Source organism: Betta splendens, chromosome 8 (assembly GCF_900634795.4).
Source record: "Betta splendens chromosome 8, fBetSpl5.4, whole genome shotgun sequence".
Lineage (NCBI taxonomy): Eukaryota > Metazoa > Chordata > Actinopteri > Anabantiformes > Osphronemidae > Betta > Betta splendens.
This window is the reverse complement of record NC_040888.2, coordinates 13,840,806-13,867,210: the sequence shown is the minus strand read 5'-3', so window position 1 is coordinate 13,867,210 and position 26,405 is coordinate 13,840,806. Positions and strand designations below refer to the sequence as shown.

Genomic DNA, 26,405 nt, shown 5'->3' with positions numbered 1-26,405 from the left:
CTCCATGACCCTCGTCCGCCCGGCAGCACCAGGTCTGAGTGTAGGAGACATGCTTTGACGAAGCATAATCCCCTCAGTCATCACTTCACGAATCCAAAGATGCCCAGAGAAGAACTATACTACTGTTTTTGCTGTCGTTCATTTGTCCTTCATATTAGTTATTATTGTCCCTTCTGTTATGCGTGGGGCTGGCAGGTGGAGCCTCACATTGCGGAAAAGGTCCTAGGTTCGATCCTTGGGTTTTGCAATCTTCTCCCTGTGTTTTGTATGAATTCTCTCAGGTTCTCTGGTTTCCTCCTCCATGGGTCCAAAGACAGGCAGTGTGCAGCCCCGTCATCAGCAGTGTCTCAGGGAGGAATCCCACTGGGAGTCTATGTAGAGGGCATGCACGAGGAGGCGCTGAGGGCCCCACTATGCGAATAGGTCAACTGAACTGGCTCTTTCCTGTGGACTCACATCCAATAGAGAGACGTCGTGATGATTAACTGGAAACGTTTATAGTTGCTGCATATTGATCTATAGTTCAAGCTATCCTAACGAAACGGTTAACCATGTTTTTGGTTGTTTATGTGAATGTCCTTTAAATTTCCACCAGATTTAGGAATGTTGATTTAAAGAAAAACAGTATGTGGCTTTATTGTGTCTACTAGCTATTGATTCAGATTGTAATGATGTATGTTAACCTATTTAAATATGTATACACACTTTCTTTTGTGCCATGTATGACAGACTTAGTTAATAAAGCTATTTTATTAAGAAACTCTTCTTCGGTCATTTTTGTGCTGTTAACGCTATTAACCACCACAACTACACCCCACAGGCAATGTAAAGGATACCATCAACCGTAACTGCCTGTCTTTGGACCATAGGGATGGTGTCGTGTCCTGACACTTAAAGCCGTTAAATTGTATTTACCAATCTGAATGAGCTTTGTATAGACATCACATAGGTGTAACATTTTTCTCCTTTATTGAGAGTAACTAAAAAATTCTAAATATGTAAATTCCAGAGACTTAAATAGTAAAAATCCCAAAAAGAAGAAAATGAACTCATAAATTGCACATACGTAGGTCTCCAGAACAATGAGTACTCTGCCATAAAGAGGTGAAGAAAATTAAATAAAAACCCCAAAGGTGGAAAGTAAACTAAGTCAAAGCATATCCTTAAAAAGTTTCGAAGTCCAGTAGCCAGATCCCAAAATATTCGAAGTCCCAACGCAGGGTCTCAAAAAGGACGCTAATCCAGAGCAATAAGATCCAGGGTCGCACAAAGCGTTTATTCACAGAAAAGTGACAGAGAAAAAGACAGACTGAGGATTTGTGGTCACAACATCACCTTATATACCCTGTGCTCAGGGGGGGGAGTCAGCTCGCAGACGAGATAGGTGGTAGGAGTGTTTTTTTATCTACTTAGAAACAGTTATGAAAGTTGTAATTCACATGAGGAGTACCAAGTATTAAAGTTAAGTCGATGAACTGTGTGCTGCTATATTAGATGAAATGTAAAATGTTTTATTGCAGAATGTGTTGAAATATAAATATTACTTTGTTTTGGAAGGAACTCATGTTCTAGAATGTGATCTTAAAAAGTACAATGTTATATTTAAACTATATGTAAACTGGTATTTTAGTTAAGATAGAGATTAATAGTGGATGAAGTGTTCACATTGTTTGAATTCACTTTAAAAGTATCTGCAAAATAAATACAATGAACAATTGAATGGAGGTTTGTTGGCTTCTCATTTTGTAGACTTTACTAGGTATTAAAATAATTCCAAAATGCCAACATAATATTGTACTAAACATCTGAATTTTTGTCTCAGTCTTATACACAAGGTAATTTCAACATCACTCCGGCCACATTTTAGCCCAGTTCACCAGTCCTGTTTAGCCCGAACCCACATCAACTCAGGCCCTCTTTACCTAGTTCCCCTAAATCCAGGAGCTGTGCTGCTATTAAATGTCTTTTATTTAATAATAAATGAAATGGTCGTGTTTTTAAAAAGTAGTCAGAAAGATTTATTATATTTGCATTCTTTAGCCATAAACTAGTCATAAAATTATCAAACATTCAGTGTTGTGTATTCATTTATTTACAGTTTTTGCTAAAGACCCTTCATATGCCCTTTATGGTGCATTTACTGTACCTCATCACATTTTCTTGCTCACCCTTAGGTGGGAAAATAACTGGTGTTTATTTTTTTATTAATGAAACTAATCTAGGACGAATATTGGGATGTTTCTCACAAATACCTTCTTCCTTGTAGGTCAACGTAATTAATCACATAAGCATTCAACAAACAGGCGAACCTGAAATGTATAATTTCTGAACCGAGTTTGGTTTGGACGTCACGCGTAGTCGGCCAATATCCAGCTGTTGCACTTGCGCGCATCGTTACCTTTAAGATTCTGAGATAAAGCCTTGTTTTAGCTAAACGCGACACCATTTTAGCTAAGAGTTCGGTGTGTCCGGCAAACCCGGTCCAGGTGACGGATGTTTAGAAGCGCTAAAAGGATTTTTTTTCTTTGCTGTCAAGTACGGGGAAACTGACGGAGGGAGCGATTCGGTAAATGTGCGATTTCATTATTTGTCGGCCTACCGACAACTGGCGGCGGCGGCGGGGGCGAGAGGGACGGGACGAGAGGAGAGGAGGAGACGGGGTCCGCTAGGAGAGGAGGGTGCATACACAAAATACTTTCCCTTTAAAGCGGAGAGGGACAGAGGGGGCGAAGAAGAGATAAAAAAAGAAAAGGAAGAAAGACAGAAAGGGAGGGTGGGAGAGCGATGGAGAGACTTTGAAAAAAAAGAGAAAGATGTCATCCTGTCGATTGAGACACCGAGGCGGAGCCATGGACCGCGGCCGACCAGGAGCTCTCTAGTTAGGGGACGTACTCTACTCAACGCCGAGGCTCGGGACCTGACGCTGCGGCCTTTTCGGAGCTACGGCAAAATTAAATGCCTTCTCGCCAGCTGCTGACTATGATTAGCACGACTCGATTACTCATCCATCATATGCATAAAAATTATATCTTTTTTGCATGCAATTCGCAAAATGTCTTTACAGTAGACATAAGCAAATTCTATTAAAATGCACCATTAAAGCAAGCATCATACCAACCATTTTGTCGCATTTACAAAAGCATCTTGACAGTGTCTGTATATTGCCAACAGATGTGCATAACTCACAGAGGTCTAATTATTAATAAGTCGTAGATAATTTACGCCAAACATCGTCCGGTGTCATTGTAGATTTCCATTAATTGAGCCAGGCAGGTGAAGCAGAGCAGCCGTACAGGCCTCACGTTTGGTTTTCATAGCAGCAGCTGGAGCGTTCCTTTCCTCGGCTCTGTTGCCCTCCTCCCTCCCCTGCTTTAGTCCCAGCCAGGTTAGCGTCTAGTCCGGCAGGATGGATACCTCCTGGAGCAATTTCCTCTTTCAGGTAAGTGTTGATTGATGCTTGAGGAGCTTTGGGGTTTTGTGGAGGGGGTGGGGGTGCTATGAGGAGAAAACAGCGGGGTGTTTGACTTTTTTTTTTAATTTCTTGCATGGGGTTAAAGCGGGAGGGTGGAGGTCACCGAGGGGTCAGGATGAACCTTGGCTCCTCAGCTGTGGTTTGGATGAGGACTCTGGACACGCAGACATGTTTATCAAATATTTGGCTGTATTAGATTAGATCACTTCTTGCGCAAATTCACTAACAACAGAAACTGAAACGAGGGGGCTCTGTGCTGTTTTTTACTAGTGTCTTCACTGGCACTGATCATATAAATTTGTGTTTAATGCTCAGCTAACGTTGCACCGCCATCCTCCATATTTCTGTACATTATATTGTGCTCAAAGCAGCTCACTTGAAGGTTAATGCATAGGACTTTAATGGCAGGATGTTTACTGATACACGAGGTATCAGGAGGAGCAGTTATTTAGAATTGGAATAATAAGCCTATGTCTGTGCAGCATAAAGTAACTTATTTAAAGGCTGTAAAAAATAACTTCACAGACAAAAAGCAGTGAAATATTAAAAAAAAACAATTTCTTTAGTTACTTTCTATTAATCAGTCAGAGGTTGATAACCCAGATTCTGCTTCTATATGTCAAATCTTGCCAGATGTTTGATAGTTTAGACAGAGTATAATGAGCAACTGAAACAAGGCCGAAATGCTCCCATACTACAGTGTTTTTCCAGTACTGATATCTCAGATCAAGTTTTGTCCTATTTTTAAACTTTGTAGTTCAATCCTCAGTTGAATCATTAAAAGTAAGCAGAAGTAGCCTCAACGTAGGGAACCTGTCTGCTTCTTGGGGATTAAACCAACATGTTTTGTTTAACTGTGGCAGACGCCGTCGACTCAGAGCCAGCCTGAGACGCCCCTTCAGTCTGAACTGCTGCCTGATTTGACAGGAGCTGCACAGAGTCCTTCAGAAGAGCACATTGTGACGCCGCCGTCTACTGTTGACACGGCCGCCCTGAGTGAGGAGCCTCTACCTGGTGAGCCAGGGAGGATTTCTGTTGTAGTTTACCATGAAACATGCCTAGTTTTGATTGTATTGTACATTGATTTTTTTAAATTAATTAAACCAGGGTTGGTAAACCATTAAGCCAGGATGCACACTGGTGTAAATGTAAAATAACCAATACTCTGTTGATCTGTTTGGGAATAGAAAATACACACATACGTATACCCTGCATTGATAAGTCTCAAGGTACCTTCATTCTGGGAGAATTAATTTAGTTATTGTGCTGATTTGTTTTTTTTTTTGTTTCGATGTATCTTGAATTTATTTACTTTGGTCAACACATTTATTATATAGAATAATTCTATTTGTTTGAAAATAACTAAACAAGGTGCAGAAGTGTTTTGATGGATACATTCCTCCACATACAGAAACAGCATCATATCTAACAAGCAGTGGTAAAGGGCCGTGGTAACTTGTATGAAAATATCTTTTAAATAGCATTGCAAAATTAATGTTGAATTTTTGTCTTGTGCAGTCAAACCACTCATTAAACCGAGCCGGCCGGCCCACATCTGTGCCACTTGCAATAAAGAGTTCAAGAACAGCTACAACCTGCGGCGGCACCAGTCGGTGCACACGGGCATCAAAATGAAGGACCGAGCCAGTCGCGAGAAGGAGGACGGAGGGAAGGGAGCGCGAGTGGAGAAGCAGACAGTTCCCCTTTCGCTTCTCCACCTCACCCTACCTCCACAGCCTTCTCCTCTCCCTCCTCCTGTCCCTGTCCCGGAGACCCTCCCCCAGCCTGGTCAGCACGCCAACCAAGAGAGCCAAGTGGTCTCTGTGTCTATCCCCCCGGCAACTGTAACCATGGCTGCACCGCCTCAACCCATCCAAGCAGCTGTTGTTGTTGTTGGATCCATGGAGCAGGTGGGTTCATGGAGAAGAGAGTCATTGTGTTTAAAATGTATGGAGGGAGTTTGATGTGGCAGCCGACCCTGGCATCGTTCTGAGGGGTTTTCCTGTTTCACCACTAGTATTGACTGTGTTTGGATATTTTTCCACTTCTGTCATCTGTGTACCAATATAACTCCAGAGCTACACTTCATTTAAAGGAGGTGGTTTTACTTTAGCAGCAAACACAAGCTCAGAGTGGACAAGATGATTCCAGGTCTTTGCCCTTGCCTCATTCACCAACCTGAAACACACAAAGGTATCCCTAACTGAAAGGCGTCTACTTTGCTTGATAGAGCCCAAATCCAATTCCTAATCCCAGCACTAACCAGGTGAGGAAGAACCACGCCTGCGAAGCCTGTGGAAAGGCCTTCAGAGACGTCTACCACCTTAACCGCCACCGACTGTCCCACTCAGACGAGAAGCCCTACTCCTGCCCCATCTGCCAGCAGCGCTTCAAGAGGAAAGACAGGATGAGTTATCATGTCCGCTCACATCAAGGCGGCGTGGAGAAACCTTACATCTGTCCTCACTGCGCGAAAGCCTTTTCCAGGTAGCAACCCAGATACGCAAAGACATGTAGCAAGTTCTCTTCTAATCTGGTGTCATGCAACAGAACATTCATTCATCTTGTTTACAAGACCCCTCAACCGTGGTTGTGTTACATTACGTAAACACATAATGAGTAAATACATACAAGTACATAGCCATATTTGAACTAGTATTTTAGTATAAGTAGTAGAGACAAGATCTTTTATGATTTGTAAAAAAACTGTGTTGCTTGTGTTTTCTGGTTTTAGGCCAGACCACCTCAACAGTCACGTCCGACAGGTGCACTCCACCGAGAGACCGTTCAAGTGCACGGTAACAACTTCATCTGTCTGTTCAGCTAATATGGATTTGTGAAACATACAGAGCCATAAACATTGTAAGATGATAGCGATTGTCATTATGATAGACCACGTTTTGAATAGCACTCAAATTTGAAGAAAGCCATTTACCTTTTAATCGGAGTGTGGTTGTGTATGAAAATCAGGGAAAGATGAAAGTCCCATTTAAAACTATTAGAGTGGCACAAAGTAAAGGTCAGTTTAATTGTTTTTGCTGGGCAATTAAAAGTTACATTTCTCATACATATAACTACATACATAGATTTTGTTTCCTGGTATTTACATATAAAAACATGACTGACATGTTTCTTTTAGTATCCAGGGTTTTCAGTGAACAAGACTTCATGATATTGGCCTATTGCTGTTACTGCATATTGGATTTTAGCACCAGTACTTGCATTTTTAAATTTGGATGAACTGATACAGTTCATTAGCACCTAATTCTTTAAGGACTGCTTGAAATAGTTAGATTTGACGCATGTACTCACTTTATTGTTGCATTCTTTGTTACTCTTAGAGTATGCACTGTATTCATGCTTGGCCTGCCGCTTTCCACAGACGTGCACCTCAGCGTTTGCCACACGCGATCGCCTCCGTGCCCACCTGATCCGTCATGAGGAGAAGGTACCCGTGTCACATCTGTGGGAAGCTGCTGTCTGCTGCTTACATCACCGACCACATGAGGGTCCACAACCAGTCGCAAGCACCACGCCTGCCACCTCTGCAACCGCAGTAAGATGGAGGAAAAACGGAAAAACACAACTATTCAAAACAATTCAAATTTGCACAGCATTTGTTCTTTGTTCAACTTTCAGTCCTCTTAGCTTTTTAGCTTACCTTGTACTGCAGTGGACAAACAGCATATTTATACGTCTTAATTGGTTATGAATTACTATTAACAGGTTTAAAGAAATATAAAAAACTTATACTAATTAGTATACAAACCAACAGTATTTTTAATCTGTGTTTTTCAGGCTTTACCACCCTCACCTACCTGCGTGTTCATGCTCAGAAACACCATGGCCAGGAGTGGAAGGAAAGCGGAGGGGCCCGGGGCGGATTTGGGGGCACCGGGGCCGGTGGGGTGTTGCTCTGCCAGCTGTGTGGGGTGCAATGTAAAACGGCCACACAGCTTCAGGGTCACATGGGAACCCACGCCAATCAGGGTGACGGCAACCCCGACCCGACAAGCGCAGGCCCCGTGGGCACCACCAGCGTGGCTGTCACTGTGTCCAGTACTAGCACAGTGGGACTGCTGGTAACTGACTGCTCCAGTATCACCCCCCAGCCCCACAGCTAGCATGCTGGGAGGGCGAGGGGGTTTGCGGGGGTGGGATGGGTGGGAATGGAGGCGGGGGGTGTAAGGTGAAGGTTAAACAAGGATACCTGGAGAAGTGGCATGGAAAGATATGCGCCAAAACAGGTGTGAGAGCTATTTATCTGCATGTAGTATAAACAGAAATAATGTGTATTGATGGTTTACAGTAAATTAGACAGAAAACTAACTGAACAATTGATGTTGATGATGTTTTTCAGTTTTAGGATTATTTCATAACAGACTGCCACCAGTGGGCCACGACCAGGATGACTTGCTGTGGAATTCCTCAGTGCTGACCATGGCTACATGAGGACAGCAGACTTTTGTTTTCTGCTCTGTCAGTAGCATAAAACCCACTAACATGTCTCCAATAGTACAAAACATGCTTATTGTACATGTGGCACACTCCAGATACAAACCTAAAGGGTAAAAGCCAGAAGACTTACCATCACGTCATTGTTCGATTTATAACTGACTTGCACAGCCTGTTATGATTTTGTAAAGCCTTTGCTGTTTTTACATCATATTACATTTATATTCCCTGTTATCAGTGTTTGTTTATGATGACCTTAAGACCTTAAGAACGTGACTTATCTCAGTTGTCCCCTTAATTTATTACAAACCATTGGTCTCCAGTTTGCCTTTGTCAGATACTATAGACTATGGACTCCTAACAGGACATGGGCACAGCAGTTTCAGATGGGCCATCATGTACAGTGACACACCTTTGTACAGCTGATAAAGGCAAACCAATAGTTTGTGTATATTCTCCCCATGAACATTGAATGTGCATAACTTCTCTGCTTCATATGATTTGTTCTTACTCTGGATGCTGGTTTGTAATTCTTAACAATTGCCATGTAATTTGTAGCTACCTTGGTGACACATTTTCTGTGGCTGTGCATATTGATTGTACTTGATGCATAGTGCATAGCGCCTTGTTACTACTGTATTAAAAGGCAGTAAAATGCATGTGTGGATTCAAGTTAAAATCATCTTCATGGTTGTCTTGGGTGATTGCTGGTGGTACAACTTATCCAAAACAAGAGTGGAACGTAACCAGGTACCATGTAACCATTTACTCAGTACTGCTTGGTAGTTTAATGGTATGGCAACATCTCCAGTTGTACCTGTAACCCCTGACCATTGGGAGTAACACGCATTAGTAAATTTTGAGGACAAAAGGTTTAGAACTTGCCTTTCTGTGGAGGATGAATCCAGGAAGAGAGTTGTATTTATTATTTGTACAGACTGCAAAGCCGCCATGGTATTGTACTCTATAAAAACATAGTCGTCAGAGTTTTAATTATATATTGTTATAAATATGACTTTATTTATTTGGATGTGGATTTGGCTAGTGTGTGCATGTAAACGATATAAAAGGTCCTTTGTCCGATGTTGAATATATCTGTATTAAGTTTAGTAACTTTCATACACGAATGAGAACATCAGTACGCCGATTGTCGTCCTTTTAAGTATAACGATAAATATTGTTGGGGGCTTGGCTTTTCTTGTGGATAATAATGTGATCTTATAACATATTTATGTGATTTATTGTGATCGTCATTTTCATCATGCGGATCCTGTGGAGGATCAGAGCTACAACCTCTGCCAGCACTGATGCACGTTGTCCGTGGTGGTGGTCCCCTGCTAGGTCGTGTTAGCATTATTTACAGCGGACTGAAAAAGCGTCGACCCTCCCCCACCCCGGCTTCTGCTGCTCCTCCTACTTGACAAGCTACCAGTGCTAGACTGCGGTCAAGTGAGCCGTCGTTCGTTCATCCGTCGTTCAGCCAGCCGCGCTTCAGAAACGTCTTGCGCCCGTATTACGCGCTTTACAGCAGAGCACAAAACACGCTCGTCGCGACTTTCTCTTTTCATAGCGACACGTCTGGTCTGTTCAAAATATTGAAAAATACGAAACAAAATATTGCATATATAGAAAAACTGTCGCCTAATAAAGATCTGTATACTTTTACTGTAAAATTAAGCATTTATTAGTATTTAAAACTACCGTGTCATACTGTGAAACTTTTATAATTAATAACTTAACTTTGGTGCATAGTTCCAGGCTCAGACCACTTTCCCCTTGTTCTACTAGAGATGTACTATTACCCCACAAAGATCTGTATATTTTTACTGTATAGTTTTGGATTTATTAGTATTCAAAACTACCATGTCATACTGTAATACAGTCAACTTTAATGATCAATAACTTGACTTTGGTGCATAGTTCCAGGCTCAGACCACTTTCCCCTTGTTCTACTAGAAGTGTACTATAACCACACAAAGATTCGTGTATTTTTACTGTATAGTTTAGGATTTATTAGTATTCAAAACTACCAAGTCATACTGTAACTGTATGGGCCGTATAGTCAACTTTAATCGTTAATAATTAGACTTTGGTGCATAGTTCCAGGCTCAGACCACTTTCCCCTTGTTCTACTAGAGGTGTACTATTACCCCACAAAGATCTGTATATTTTTACTGTATAGTTTTGGATTTATTAGTATTCAAAACTACCATGTCATACTGTAATACAGTCAACTTTGATCATTAATAACTTGACTTTGGTGCATAGTTCCAGGCTCAGACCACTTTCCCCTTGTTCTACTAGATGTGTACTATCACCCCACAAGAATTCATGTATTTTTACTGTATAGTTTAGGATTTAGCAGTACTTGAAAGTACTATGTCATACTGTAATACAGTCAACTTTGATAATCAATAACTTGACTTTGGTGCATAGTTCCAGGCCCAGACCACTTTCCCTTTGTTCTACTAGAAGTGTACTATCACCACACAAGGATTCTTGTATTTTTACTGTATAGTTTTGGATTTATTAGTATTCAAAACTACCATGTCATACTGTAATACAGTCAACTTTGATCATTAATAACTTGACTTTGGTGCATAGTTCCAGGCTCAGACCACTTTCCCCTTGTTCTACTAGATGTGTACTATCACCCCACAAAAATTCATGTATTTTTTACTGTATAGTTTAGGATTTAGCAGTACTTGAATGTACTATGTCATACTGTAATACAGTCAACTTTGATAATCAATAACTTGACTTTGGTGCATAGTTCCAGGCTCAGACCACTTTCCCTTTGTTCTACTAAAAGTGTACTATCACCACACAAAGATTCTTGTATTTTATTGTATAGTTTTGGATTTATTAGTATTCAAAACTACCAAGTCATACTGTAACTGTATGGGCCGTATAGTCAACTTTAATGATCAATAACTTGACTTTGGTGCATAGTTCCAGGCCCAGACCACTTTCCCTTTGTTCTACTAGAAGTGTACTATCACCACACAAAGATTTGTGTATTTTTACTGTATAGTTTAGGATTTATTAGTATTCAAAACTTCCAGGTCATACTGTAATACTCTATGGGACTTATATTCAACTATGATGATGAATAACTTGACTTTAGTGCATAATGCCAGGCCCAGATTATGTCACTTTTCATATAAAAACTGTGAGTGAGGCTAAGCACACACACATTAAATCCTTTTATTACCATCTGTTAGGACTCCAAAGTGTGACTTTTAATATTGAAACTAAATGTTTATTGTTTAATGTAAAGTCATTGAACAGTCAAAAACTGAATATTTATGTGTGAAACATACATTAACGTGGTGGAGGAGTTTGTGTGCCTGAATGACCCCAGGAGCTATGTTGTCGGGGGCTAAATGTCTCCCAAGGCAAACAGGTCCTGGGCTGGGCTGAACTGGAGGAAGTGTCCGGAGAGAGGGAAGTTTGGAGTTTGCTTAGACTGTTGCCCCCGCGACCCGCCCCAAGAAAAAGCAGTTGAAAATGGATGGATACCGAAATCGTTATTTGTTCTCATTAAACCATTTCCCATGTCTGAAGTTTGTTTTATCAAAGTTATTGCCGTCTCTGTTCTTACACATTGTAATATCTAGTTTTGAACACTAAAATTGTAAATACAAAATGTATATAACCAAATATTCAGGATTAGATTTAATGCAATTATTCTCTCTTCACAATACAGACTTAAAACAATAAAAAAGAAAGTTACACACTACACTGTTTGTAGTGCAGTACTTATTGGTTTTATGCTTGACTGTAAGGGCCATATTTCAGCATAACATGGTACTACTAAAATCCTAAACTATACAGTAAAAGTACACAGATCTTGATATTGATTATCAAAGTTGACTGTATTACAGTATGACATAGTACTTTCAAGTACTGCTAAATCCTAAACTATACAGTAAAAATACATGAATTTTTGTGGGGTGATAGTACACATCTAGTAGAACAAGGGGGAAGTGGTCTGGGCCTGGAACTATGCACCAAAGTCAAGTTATTGATCATTAAAGTTGACTATACGGCCTATACAGTTACAGTATGAACTGGTAGTTTTGAATACTAATAAATCCAAAACTATACAGTAAAAGTACACAGATCTTTGTGGGGTGATAGTACATCTCTAGTAGATCAGGGGAAATGTGGTCTCAGCCTGGAACTATGCACCAAAGTCAAGTTATTAATGATCAAAGTTGACTGTATTACAGTATGACATGGTAGTTTTGAATACTAATAAATCCAAAACTATACAGTAAAAATATACAGATCTTTGTGGGGTAATAGTACATCTCTAGTAGAACAAGGGGAAAGTGGTCTGAGCCTGGAACTATGCACCAAAGTTAAGTTATTAATTTAAAGTTTCACAGTATGACATGGTAGTTTTAAATACTAATAAATGCTTAATTTTACAGTAAAAGTATACAGATCTTTATTAGGCGACAGTTTTTCTATATATGCAATAGTTTGTTTCGTATTTTTCAATATTTTGAACAGACCAGACGTGTCGCTATGAAAAGAGAAAGTCGCGACGAGCGTGTTTTGTGCTCTGCTGTAAAGCGCGTAATACGGGCGCAAGACGTTTCTGAAGCGCGGCTGGCTGAACGACGGAATGAACGAACGACGGCTCACTTGACCGCAGTCAGGCTAGCCCTAGCGGTCGCTGAAAACGCGACCATAACCTAGTCTGTTTGATAATAGCGCTGAGCTGCTGGATGAGACTCCACACGGAAAACTCACGAGACTGCCTTCATGGGACGCTCGTGCGGTGGATTATGTGACACGATGGCCAGCTAGCGAGCAATCAAGGCTAGCTGCAGCTAGCTGGTAGCTAACAACCCCGCTGGCCCCAAGAGCCGGGGCAGCAGCTCCGGGGACGAGCAATTCAACTCGGCTTTTTCGCCCTTTTAAAATCAGTTTTGAAGCCATGTCATCACTGGTTTATCCGAGCTTGATTTGTAAGTTCGTTTTAATCATTTATCACAGGGAAACATTTTCTGTGATGTATGTAGGTCACTATACCGAACCGATGATAGCTATGTGGGTCACAGACATTGTTGGGTTAACGTATTAGCTGCAACAGCTGGTTAGCAATATAGCTAGCTAGCGAACACTTCTGTCGCGTTCAACGAATATTTAAATGCTTCTGTATATTTTAATCAGTGATCCAGCGTTTTTCGGGTTATGGGGAAAAGGAGTCGGCTAATTCGTTTTTTTCACGTTTTGGAACGTCTTTACTCATCATTAGCTAGCCAGATACCGGTAGCTGAATGAACAGAGCAACTGCGCTAACCAGGTTAATGCAGCTTGCTACAAACAAAGGTAGCTTAGCTCGCTGATTAAAACATTTGAGTTTTAAAACCATTGATTGGGTGTAAGAGAAGAGTCGCAGCCTGACTTCATTTGCGGTTTCACCAACATGCTTTATTCTTTTTATTGTTTTTCACACGTTGGTTAAATAGTCGCGCTTCTGTCTGGTTGCGTGGATTATACGTTGACACCATTATTGCTTTTCTTTATCTCGACAGCGAGGTGTCTTGTTTACATCGATGCATCTGATGCTCAGTCTTCCCTATATGCACACACAGGGAACTAAAGGGCCATGCTGAGTGAGAAGCCGTGTTTCCTCCTCGCATAACCGGCCAGCCGTAGCTCGGTGCCGCTCAGAAGAAGTGGACTCTATCGGGGATGGCATTTCACGGCGCAGGCCGGCAAGACTGTTTGTGGAGACTTGTTTCCGGGCTCCGAGCTGGGCCACAAGTATTTTTGTGTCAACTCTTCTTGCGGAGCCCCTTCTACGGGCCTCAGCGCCACATCGTGCCTAACCGGACCCACTGCCCCCAGCCGGGACCCCCTCGTCACCCCACAGCCCTCGGAGGAAGCACCGGCGGCGGCGCAGCGGTGCCTCAGCCCTACAGCAACCCGGCCAGCGAGGTCCCCAGCCCCGCAGAGATGGAGCCGGACCGACCCATAGGTTATGGCGCATTCGGTGTCGTCTGGTACGTGAACAAGACCAAGGCCTGAACCTGTGATGTGCGAGTTTTTACTGTCGCTTACAAATAGTTTGCGTAGCTCCTGATCGTAAAGATATCATTTCCGTTTGGTGTCATTGCACATTAAACCGGCTTCAAACCATCTTCACATGTAATCTCGCACCTTGAACTGAAAAAATATATGACCTAATCTGATATGAAGTATTTAAACGGCTGGCTGTCACTTCTAGAGTGGGCTTTAAATGCAATACACGTTGGAGAGCAGAGCTAGAGAAGATGAGGTTTCTGATTCGTTTTCACCAAACCTACAACCCCCAAATGCTTGCAAAGTTGATTTTTATACATTTGGAAACATTTGCCTTCTGAACAGACCAAAAATCGTTTTGCCATAAATTGATGAATCACTTTTGCTTCACTTTTAATTCTACTTGGATTATCTTGTACAAGGCATGCTACAAAAGTCACGAAACAAGCTCTTACAGGGAAATCTGATTCTTAAAGCCATCATATGACCGCCCATCTCTTACAGGTCAGTAACCGATCCCCGTGACGGTCGGAAGGTGGCTTTGAAGAAGATGCCTAATGTCTTCCAGAACCTGGTGTCCTGTAAAAGGGTCTTCAGAGAGCTGAGGATGCTGTGCTTCTTCAAACATGACAATGTAAGGACTAAGCAAAGGGGCAATGTGGCATTTAAACACATCAAGGATGTTAAAAGGGGACTTAAAGGACTTGATAAGTGTGTGGTTTTTTTTTTCTTCCTGTTCATGAAGGTGTTGTCGGCTCTGGACATCTTGCAACCTCCACAAATTGACTGCTTTGAGGAAATGTATCCTTTTTTTGTATAAAACTGAATCAGCAGTCATAGAGTTCAACATTTGTTTAATATTAACACTAAATGCACTTCCTAGTATTCCCCTTCCCTTCCATACATCAAACTCCTCCTGTTTCTGTCCCAGTTTCTCTTCTTTGACTGTCCTGTACGTCATCTTTTTTTTTTTTATTCGCTTAATTTAGCGGCTTGTCTCTGGTCTAAATCCAGCTCATCACTGCAGTCGTGAGCCCAGTTAATATTGAATATTTAATGTGCGTAGTTGAGGTGAGACTGGTTTAAAAAGGAAAAAGCATTAACACTTGTTGTTGAGCAACCGTGTCCAGTTCACAGCTACTGAAAATGAGACCTGTGCTCTGAGATGCATCGTGTTTATGTGGGTTGAGGTCAGTCCACGGGCGAGCTTTTTATTCCCTTGACAAGCCGCCCGCAGCTACGTGATCACAGAACTGATGCAGAGCGACCTCCACAAAGTGATCGTGTCTCCACAGCCTCTCACCACTGACCACATCAAGGTCTTCCTCTATCAGATCCTTCGAGGTGAGGGGCTACTTTCAGGGCTCATGTTGTTGTGTATTGTAACAACATTGTTTAGAAAGACAAAAAAGTGTTCTGGAAAAGTGAGTTTCTCTTAAAAATAACATTACACTCTGTTCCTGCTCAGGGTTGAAGTACCTGCACTCTGCTGGCATTCTGCACAGGGACATCAAACCTGGAAACCTGCTGGTCAACAGTAACTGCCTGCTTAAAGTAAGTTTGTCTCTTGTTGTGTCCCCCATGACCAACAGCGCAACACAATGATGTAACATTTTCTGTGTCTGTGTTAGATTTGTGATTTTGGCCTGGCACGCGTGGAGGAGCCCGACCCATCACGTCACATGACCCAGGAGGTGGTAACTCAGTACTACAGAGCACCTGAGGTGCTGATGGGCTGCCGGCACTACGGCTCAGCCATTGACGTTTGGTCAGTTGGCTGCATTTTTGCAGAACTGCTGGGACGACGCATCCTCTTTCAAGCTCAGAGCCCGATTCAGCAGGTGGGGTTGTCAAGGGAACAGCTCAAATTTTATCTTCAGGGGAAGTTTACTTCTAACAAACTGCTTCAGTATGATCTATATACCTGTTTATTTCTTCCTTCTGGTGAAGGATGCATTAGGTCAGATACAGTTACAAGGAAAATGTCAGTTTCCTGATTCTCTGTATAGATTGGTCATGAAAGATGATTAGGTGTTCACCAAGTCAACAAACACAACATTTCTAGGAGATAAAACTGTAACCCTTGATGATGTTCTTGTTAAACTGGATGTCCTAAGAATATATAGTAGCTGATCTGAAGCAGTTCATTTAGGAACAGTGGTCTAAAGTTGTACAGGTCTGAACCACAGAACCATATTGTTTAATGGCTGTGATGGAAAGAAAACATTCATGGTTGTTCACTGTATCGCTTTCTATAACATTGTTCTCTGCTTTAGCTGGATCTGATCACAGATCTGCTAGGAACTCCTCCTCTGTCAGCCCTGGCGTCGGCCTGTGAAGGTGCTAGAGCCCACATCCTGAGGGGGCCGCACAAGCCGGTACGTGACTATATGATCTGCTCTCTCTCAGCAGCCACAAGGTTTGGCCACAGTCTACCTCAGAAGAAATGTTCAGATCTTAAATTGTTAGCTATGAGCCCAACATTAAAAAGTCTGTCAATCAACATGACTGCAATATTATACACTTTTTGTGTACAGTTCAGAAAACAGTATTGTGAATATCATCACCACAGAAGTGGTTAGAAGGAGTTTGCTGGAACAAGGTGTTCCGCAGTGAACAAGAAAGAACAGAGTAGAACAATATAGATGTGAGAAATTTCAAGGCCTGGACTGTTCAGTTATTTGCTGTTGTCACATTTATAGTCTTTGGCAGCCTGAAAGGAACATACACCTAATAACAGAGCAGAGAGTGGGATCTGCACTGAATGACTCAACGTTAATGAGTTTTGGCAGTCGACAAGTGTTCTTGTGTCAAAAACATACATGCATTAAAACCTTTAACAGTGTTAAACTAGTTGCATCAGCTCAGCAAGTCTTCGACATGATGAGAAGAATCATGACTTTGACAAACCTCATCAAAAGAAAAAAAGCTCAGACAAACTAATGAAGTGCATTTTTCCTTGTCTCTTGTTCCTTCCTCAGCCGTCGCTGTCTGTGCTCTACATGCTATCTGACGGAGCCACACACGAGGCTGTGCACCTGCTCTGTCGGATGCTGGTCTTTGATCCGGTAACGCAAATTTGCTTCTTGTCACTGTTGATGGTGAAGCGGTGTTGTTTAGATTAGATAAGGTACAACTTAATGAGGGTAAAACAGAACCACAAAGGATGGTGTGTTCTGTATCAGGTTCAGATGTAGCTTATCGTGCCTTCAAGTATAGGCTTCATATAAAAAGCCAAACCTTGTTGCTGTTTCTGGATCAGTGTTGTTCTCTTCCAGGCTAAAAGGATTTCTGGCAGTGACGCTCTTTCTCACCCATACCTGGACGAAGGTCGCCTGCGGTACCACACCTGCATGTGTCAGTGCTGCTACTCCGTTCCCAGCGGTCGCGTTTACACCAGGGACTTTGAGCCAGTAGCCGAACGTCCATTCAGCCACAGCTACGAGAACAGCCTGCTGTCTGTGTGGCAGGGAAAAGGTAGGCCAATGGGCTGAATTAGAATGTTCTATGTTCATATTGGGAACCGGCTGTAGATTAAAAGTGTCACATTTAAGATAAATGGGGAGAGATACAATTTAAAAACATTGACCAAAGATTTGTTTCCCCCTCAACATCAGAATTAATCCACCGCTTCATAACGGAGCACCAGCAGGGAAAGCGGGTGCCGCTGTGCATCAACCCTCAGAGTGCTGCGTTCAAGACCTTCATCAGGTGAGAAAAAGGGGTTTTAAATGTTTTCCTTTAGTTCGCTACATACTACAAGTCAGTTTGCTTCAGCCAGCTCTGTCACGCATTTTGTGCCTAACGAGATTAGTTGTTTTCCCTCAGGTCCACTGCGTGGCACTCCTCCAAGGTGTCCAGGAAGGAGGAGAGATGAACAGTCCTCCTCTTCAAGATGCGGAGCGACAGCGTGAGGCGGGATTTCATCAGCCATGGCATCTGAAAATACCGAAGAGTTTGGGTCTTTTTCTTTTTTTTTTCTCCTCCCCGTGTCTGTCAAACCTGTGGACAGGAAACACAGCCACCAACACTGGTGGGACATCAACTAGCTACCCACCAGAGAACCCTCAAATATTATAGTTTCTTAAATGTTGAAACTATCATTTAATGTTTTGAAATGACCCAAACAGCTGATGCTTACGGTTTTCGGTGCTGAACAAAAAAAAAACAACAACAAAAAAACAAAAATGCTGCTGAAAAGCTTGATGAGAAATAAGAAAGATGAAAAAAAGCTGAACTTGGTACTTGATTGGATTTCCACCTCAGTTTGTAGAGACATTAAGGAATAAGGATTTTAATTGTTTGGTAGAATTGTTGCTTAATTAAGTTTGAAGTCATTCCAGTTCATTCCTGTGCAATATGGTTTAATTTAAAAAGCAAACGGGGAGAGCTGAACTGGCAGGACAATGTTGTTGCCAGACACTCGAGAGCTCCCAGCTCCGATGAGATAAGAAGTTACCATCCGCCAAACTCCCTGCCTCTGGCACCTGCACCAGCCGAGGTGCTCCCGTTCCTTTAAAGAAACATCACTCACTGTGTTTGGATGTGCTGTGCCTCTGTGCGTCTGCGCAGCAGTAATAATGCAATCTAACAGATGTAGCAGGTTTTAACCACAGTTCCCAGGTTTCCTCACTCATATTTACCTTTTGTTGTCGTCATTTTCAGTTTCACTCTTTGATGTGAGCTGTTTGGTGGTGGATCAGTATTTGACCTCCTTTTAGAAAACGAAGGGTCACGTTGTGAAGCGGAGAATGGAGTATAGTTTGGGTGGATCACAAAAAAAACTTCATTCAACAGAGTTGAAGGTTGACCTTTTTTTAATTAAGACAGCAAATTGACTTTCAGTGTGTTTGACAAGATACTTTTCTGCAGATGTAACATTTGGCAACATTCTTTGTTAAATTGAACCTGAACAGCTTATGGATGATTTCACCAACTTACCTCCTCTAACCTTTGACCCTGCCAGTGGACAGAGGAGATATTTTTTTTTTCTTTTAAATTTCTAATTTATTGAGTGTATGTTGAAGAATGTGTGTCTCAGCCCCTCTGGTTTAAAGTGACCTGACCACCTGTGGTGGTTTCTGTTACCTAAAACCCTGAAGAATGGGGGGGTGGGGGCAAAGTAACTGAAGACCACAGACCCCACGTTAGTGCATGTTGGTGATCTGAAAACCTCCCTTCACAACCTTAATGTCATTCCTCCAGTTTCAGTGACTCCTTTTTACCTCGTGCTCACTCCTCATCTCTCACCCCGCCCCTCAGAGAGGATGTTGTCAGTGAAATGCTGCTGTTTCTTCTTTTTTCTTAGTTTGTTGTTAGGCCCTATTCAGTTAAAGGCTCAGGTTTCTTCTCATAGACTGAATTGTATAAAGCCACATAAGGATGCACCAGTATTGATCCCTTGTCAGGGCGATGATCCAGCCGAAATAGCTAATTGCATCAGAATCTGCATTGTGGGAAATCAGATGCTCCTGCTCCCTGTCTGTGGGATGTGAATTACAGTATATCCAAGGTTTCTGTCTGTGGGATGATCTCCTCAGGTGAAAGTGAAGCATAGCAGTGAGATTTCCGTGTGCAGCCCTTAAAATGCAAGTTGTCCAAATTTTGCTGTTTACAGCTTCAAATTGTCCCTGATGCCGATGAACCAAACCTGCAGAGACATGAAGCTTCCTGTTGATAATCACTTGTCAATGTTACAGTCCTTCAATTACTTCAGTGGTGTCTGAGAAGCAGATCTACTGAGATTGCAGACTCTGGATTGTGAGCAACTTGATGATGTGACCTGAAGTCCCCCAGATGATTTCATTGGAGTTTTTGAGCAAAACCCAGATATTTCTAATCAAAGAGAAAATTGAAAAATCTTTACAGGACAATTTTATTGACTTTAATGTCACACATGTCAGTTGTATACAAGCTTCAGTTATTACACATGTTAAAAACAAGGAACCCCTAAAACATCAGTCATCAGTTTGTTGGTCTCTTGGATTGATTACAAATGTTGCTCGTGATCACCTGCAAACCCACAGACCAACATCTGGAAGCTTCCCGTCTCTGAAAGTGGATGTTCATACTAATAAACCGATGAGTGTTTTGAGGGGGTGGAATGTATAAAGTGGAATATAACTATCTTAGTAATGTTGAGTAATTGAAATGTTTCAGAATAAAACCTGTTATATCACCTAACTTTGCTTGGGAGGCCCTTCCAGGTTCCATGTGGTCCAGATGCGACGGTCCCTTAACTGCAGGAACTTTACTAAGAGCCTTTTATAGGATCTCAGGAACTTTATGAAATGGGTCACTAGTGAAAACGTTGCTGGACGCTCTGCAAACACAACTTAGGAGCTGCGGCCACAAACGCTTGATGTGCTACCGTTATGTCTCTAATCACGCTGTTTGTTTTTAATCCACTTCTGTGTGATGTGGCAGAAACTAAAACTCACCGAAGGAACCATTAGCTCCTGCTTAGTTCTGGATCATGTGTTAGAAAGCTGGTGAAGCTGTGTTGAGGCCCCTGAGCATCCTCTTTGAGCCCCTAAGAGTTTAACCCCTAGAACCTCAGCTCCTCTTCTACAGGAACACACAGACCAACTTGTATATCTGCATGTGTATATTTATTACCCCCTGGAGAGCATTTGGGTTTGAATGCTGTGCAATGATTGAGTTTATTAACGATTGCGGAAAAAAAAAAAAAAAAAAAAACGTACATTTTGTGGTAATTTTTATTTAATTAATCTTAGGAAGTGACTTTGTTTTATTGCTTTGTTTTTGTTGTGATCTAATTAGACCTTTTAGAGTCAGAGATGCAAAGGTTTTGATAATTGTTCTGTACATTATCAGCACTGAGACGTGGCCATTTTGAGTGACACACTTAGTTTTAATAAAGTGATTAGTGTGTTTGATGGTGTTACTTCGAGGCACATCTTGACATCTATTGAACAGTTAATCAAAACCTTTCGTTTCGTTATTTACATTAAAATTCTTTGTTTCAATTTGATTTTCTTTTTTTATTGCTGTTGTGTTAGTAGAGCTCCTTCCAGGTTAGGAACAGTTTTTGAACTAGATGACCTGTGTTTGGTCTCTTTCCTCCCCTGCACTCTGTTCTGAGATCAGCTGACGAGTGTGTCTCAAGTCTCTCAAGGCTGGTCATCTGTAGAGATTAGACTTGTTTTCTTCTATGAAAAAAAAACTTGATGTTTATTATATATACATATATATAAATATATATATGAAACTGATGTTTTGAACATGTTTTTGTCTTTGTTTTAGCAAAAAGTTTGGGTTTTTTTTGACTTGTGTTTTCAACAAATACTTGAATTTCTTAAAAAAATGTTTAGACCTGAAGTAGTGAATGATAAATAAATGGACACTGGATAATATTCCTCTTCTTTGTTGAGCAGTCAGTACTTTTCTCACCAGGATTTACAACAGACACAGAAAACATTAATGCACATTGTTATTGTTTTCATTTATTGCAGTATTAAGTCACATTTGAACTTGGTTTTAATGAGTTTAATTTTATATTTAATATGAAATTGTGTAATCCAGATTCTACAAACCGTTTCCATTTGTCCTAATTTTCTTTCACTTTCGCTTAAAGCCACAGCTTAGTAATTTTACCATGAAGAGGTTCTATTAAAGCATTTAGATTCATATTTATTGTCATTATACATGTAAATAAATACTTAAGAACAAAATGCAGTTCAGCATCCAACCAGAAGTACAATAAGCAGAAAGTTCAGGATAAACAATGTATATAGTAACTGCTGAGATTTCAGCATTTCAACAGCTGTGGGAAAGAAGCTTGTATATTAGCACGTGAAGACAGAAGAAAGAGACTTTATTCACAAGGGGAAACTCACAGTGTTACTTAAACTAGAAGTTACATTTCAGTTGCTTAGAGAATGAAAACGTGTTAAGCCCATGTCCAGTTCCTGCTTTGACTCCACCCTGCTGATCCCCTATGCTGAGCTCCTACAACCTGCCCTTGTTTAACAGACGAGGCACGCAGGGTAGAACACACACACACAAATATCTCTGCTCCACTCATTCACACACACGAGCGAACCCATGGGCCATGCTGTACCTCGTGGCTGCCGGCTCCCTCGTCTTCCCTGGACTGTTTCTGCTGTCCAAACAGATGCTGAAGCGCATGATGGGATGGAGCGAGGGGGATGCTGCCATTGTGTCCACAAGGTAAGAAATAGCACCAGAACACTTGAATAGCTGAGAGGACGCTGGTATTAAGCGTTTGAGCAGCGGCTCCTGATTATGTTAAAAATCAGCATTTGGTACTGAAACAGATTTACAGAGGTGAAAAAAGTTTCCTTACGCTCTATTTAGGTTCTGTTACAAACTGCTCAGCACATATTTGACACATGATGTTTCAGACAGATGTAACTGTTTCACTTGTCTCAGATTGGTGTCGTCCATTCAAGCCATAATGGCCTCATCAGCCGGGTGCATCATCATCACGTCTTGCCGGGACGTCATAGAGGACAGGTAAGCAACAAGTGTAAAAGCAGCAATACTCCAGTATAAAAATATCCTCCTTCCAGATAAACGTGTTATAATATAACAGTAAACATAGGACAGTCAGAAATGTTGTCTACAGACAAATATATATGAAGCTTTTATTCTTGTCCAGTACATAAAGTTTTTTAGCTATGCAACCTGTGTTCATAGTCGCCAGATGATAATAATAATTGATAATTAATAATTAAAAACAATTAGCAATGCAATGCATCAAGCAAATGTTATTGGAGTATTCCCTGTCAGTCATTTCATTCAGCATCATGTTAATACATTTTGATTTGCCTCTGTTTACATAAACACACTGTGGCCTGGTTCTTGTAACAAAACCTTAGTCTACAATCTAATTAACAATCTGAGCCTAATTCGTCTGCTGAGCCGAGCAGCAGTGCAGCTATTTCAGACGCAGAGCACTAATCCTCCGCATGGAGGATGATGGGAGGTGAAATGATGAGGCAGGTGACAGATGGGTGATTGTGGGTTCAGCAAATCCCTGATTTCCTCAACCAGCTCCTTCATTTCCCAGTCAAAGCGGAGAGGAAGTTTGTCCGAGCACTGAGGCGCATTTGTTTATCAAATCACACCCAGACACAGCGAATGTGCAACACTGGGAGCATTTGTTTGTGCTATTTCATGCTCCTATAAGCCACATGCTCTCTCTTTAGCGCATTATTTCCAGATTCATCACTCCTCCATTAATTAGCGGGTCTAAGGTGTCTGGTGAAAACCTGCCACTCATTGCCTGGTTTCCTCCTCAGACACTGGCTGACCGACAGCTACATCCTCTTTGCCACACCTTACTTTGCCTACGACATCTACGCCATGTTCCTGTGTTACTGGCACAAGCAGCAGGTCAAAGGTCACGAGGAGGAGAAGGGCGGTGCCAGGTCCCTGGGAGTGGCCGTGGGGGGTTACCTGCGTCAGGAGCTGTTCATGGTGCTACATCACGTCTTCATGGTGGCCTTCTGCTGCCCGGCCTCATTGGTAAATATGGCAAGCATGCGAATGCCTTCACATTATCATCTAGGTTTAAAATGTTTGAGTTTACCTGTGTGGAGCCTCTGACATATACTGGTTGTATCCTTGATCTTTAGTACATAATAAGTACAGTTATTAATGCAGAAAAATACAGATGTGATATGTATTTCTACAAACTACAAATACACAATATAACATATATTTTTATATCTTTATTGTCAGTTATAAGCGGTTTATTGACCTATTTCACCATTCGAGGAAATAATGGAAAAATGAATAAAGAACATATCTTTTTTTTTCCTCCAACATTTCTCATTTGATTTGCTCCTTCCGTGTGACAGCTCTGGAGGCAGGGCAAAGGCGACTACTTCCAGGGCATTTTGTTTCTAGCTGAGCTGAGCACCCCGTCCGTCTCTTTGGGGAAGGTCCTGATACAGGTAAGCGTGATGACGGTGGACAAGTCCTGTTTAAGCAGCTGGAGCATGCAGAGCTAAGCTAAATGCAGGAGGCAGACGTCACCGACTCCGCTGTTCGTCCTGACTATGATAAATTCATCCTTTCATCAATGACTGACTCTGACGCTTCATCTCACCAGTATAAGAAGCAGAACACGGTCCTGCACAAGGTGAACGGAGTCCTCATGCTGCTCACGTTCTTCAGCTGTCGAGTGCTGCTCTTCCCCTACCTGTACTACGCCTACAGCAGGTAACATCCCTGTCTGTCCATCTGTGATCCCTTCAGACCTCCTTTTATGTTTGGACTGAGCTCTCTGCCTATGTCTGCCACAGCTACGCGTCCATCCCGGTGTACGCAGTGCCTCTTGTGGCTCCGTGGCAGTGTAACCTGGGAGCTGCTCTGCTCTGGCCTCTCCAGCTCTACTGGTTCACACTGATCTGCAGAGGAGCCCTTCGCCTGTTCAGAGGACGCCCAAAGCCGGCGCTGTCAGAGCCCGAGTCATGGCGTCACAACACATGACATGAGTCGACTAGACGCTGCTGCCAAAAGTGAGGAAAAGTTCAAGAAGAGTTCTCTGAGTGCAGTGAAAAAGAACCAGAAGATGTGTCCTTGTTTGGTGAAGAAGCAGTTGTGGTCAAGCACTGACCCAACTTCAAATGGTGAATTCATTCAGGTCATTAAGCAAACAGTGTGTGTCTATTATTAGGTAGACAAACTGGAACTCAAATGACCAAGTATGTTCAAAAGATAAAAAGCCTTTTCTAGGAGCAACTCACTCACGATCATTTCAGAGTTCTCTACCTCAGCTGTTTACTTATACACAGACACATGAACCGAGGGTCTGATACTGTCAATGCTTTGTATACTTTATATAGTGGGGATGTATACTGTTTGCTTTTCTGTTTTTCTGTTTTTATGAGACCTAAGTGTCGGTCTCGTGAACGCACCCTTTTAATAATCAGGAGTCACAACCAAACAGTTGTCGTCGTTTCTGCTCCTCCAAATGTTTTTATTTGTTATTTGATTTGTTTTGTATGTTCATCTTTTGATCCCGGACCTTAAGGGCCACTCCACCACCCCACCCCCATCTACCGGGGATGACAATTTATGACCTTTATTTGCAATTTCATTAGCAGACAAATAGCTGCCTAACTTTTCTTCTATTATCTTGGCTCGTTTAATTTAACACCCTTCTCCCATCCACACCTTTTTAATTGTCTAATAATTTTAATGTTTATTTTCCTTGCTTTGTTTAGCTCCTAACATTTTCACATAAGCAGGTTATCATATAGTGTGAGCATGTCTGCCTCACACATTGTTTCTCAGGTACAGTAAATAAAATGAAGTTTGGTTTGACTTCAGGACTATTCTCTTATTTGACTCATTTTTAGCATTTAACGCTTCAAACCCACAGTAATATACAAAGGGTCAGGTACAATACATAAAAGAAACAAGGTTGTAAAATATAGCTTGACTGTTTATGAACATAATTTAATGTTAACTGTAGTACTTTGCATAATTCTGCTACATTTCTAAAAAAGTGATGCTTTGTGCTTCACAGTCACAGTGTGTTTTCTCTGATTTGTTCTGTGGTTTATGAAATACAGTCTCAGCTACACCTTGTATCTGCCTTAACAAGGACACTGTCATACTTTAACAGTTGATCTGAACGTCCATCCATCCAGTCCTGCTGTTGGTTTTCTCCCTCCATTCCATGACCTACGTGTCTGTCATTAACAGCTGATTTGTAAGTATTTTCCTGCTGATCAAGTCTTTGGTGGCTGGAAACAAGTCAGAACAGAGATGTCAACAATGTTTTTTATATATATTGCCTTGATTAAAGCTGACACAGTAGAACTGTTACTTATCAGCATTATATTTATCAGAAGCTTAATTAAAACTAAAGTCATGCCTTTGGAACGTCTACAGAGTTTTCACCAAAGGCTTAAGAACCAGGACGGAAGGAGAATGCAGAGGTCACAAACTGGTCCTGACCTTTTAAATTAGCTCTTTGAACGCTTTATATTTAACGGACTCTGTGATGATCTATTTAATTTTAACAGCAGGAAACATATGAAATAACTTCATCCATAAATGTGTAATTTATTCCTCCATTAATTTTTCTAACCACTGTACAGGTCATATGTGACAATGTATTACTATGGACTAACCACCTCTTAGTTCAAAACTTGGCTTAGCCAAACTTAGTTCAAAACTTACATTTACCAGCTTGTGTACAAGCTCTGTAATTTTGATGCTTTTAATAACTAAAGATCATATCTTGTACTTTTAAAATTCTGTACTTGTTTTTGTCCCTGAAGAAGGTTGGAGGAACAGCCTGAATGCTGCACTGGGCAACTATGGAACCAGCAGTAGCCTTGTTTTTCATGGTGCCACAGGAAGAGCGACATCAGCGGCTCTGGACAACCCTAACCCACAACATTATGATGTAGTGGTCAACTGATTTGTATCT

The 26,405-nt window shown here is 41.6% G+C and overlaps 2 protein-coding genes, 1 long non-coding RNA gene and 1 pseudogene across 3 annotated transcripts; all 4 read left to right on the top strand.

Annotated features, from left to right (window-relative positions):
* Positions 1-2,394: 2,394 nt before the first annotated feature.
* On the top strand, positions 2,395-7,596 carry LOC114861049 (myc-associated zinc finger protein-like; annotated as a pseudogene).
* A 6-nt stretch (positions 7,597-7,602) lies between these two features.
* LOC129604471 (uncharacterized) lies at positions 7,603-8,586 on the top strand. Its single transcript, XR_008695374.1, has 2 exons — positions 7,603-7,719; positions 7,833-8,586. It is a non-coding gene; the product is annotated as an uncharacterized LOC129604471 (long non-coding RNA).
* A 3,984-nt stretch (positions 8,587-12,570) lies between these two features.
* Positions 12,571-21,347, top strand: LOC114860653 (serine/threonine-protein kinase NLK2-like). The gene is given in 14 exon segments (XM_029159401.3): positions 12,571-12,909; positions 13,540-13,663; positions 13,665-13,796; positions 13,799-13,950; positions 14,474-14,603; positions 14,715-14,770; positions 15,207-15,313; positions 15,438-15,523; positions 15,601-15,810; positions 16,246-16,347; positions 16,951-17,037; positions 17,248-17,446; positions 17,587-17,680; positions 17,798-21,347. Coding segments are annotated over 13 exon segments (1,428 nt in total). The 5' UTR covers positions 12,571-12,909; positions 13,540-13,639; the 3' UTR covers positions 17,847-21,347.
* Positions 21,348-21,998: 651 nt separating this feature from the next.
* LOC114860654 (ceramide synthase-like) lies at positions 21,999-25,288 on the top strand. Its single transcript, XM_029159402.2, has 6 exons — positions 21,999-22,162; positions 22,385-22,468; positions 23,257-23,482; positions 23,818-23,913; positions 24,072-24,181; positions 24,265-25,288. Exons 1-6 carry the CDS (start codon positions 22,044-22,046, stop codon positions 24,449-24,451), a joined length of 822 nt encoding a protein of 273 aa, XP_029015235.1. The 5' UTR covers positions 21,999-22,043; the 3' UTR covers positions 24,452-25,288.
* Positions 25,289-26,405: the final 1,117 nt, after the last annotated feature.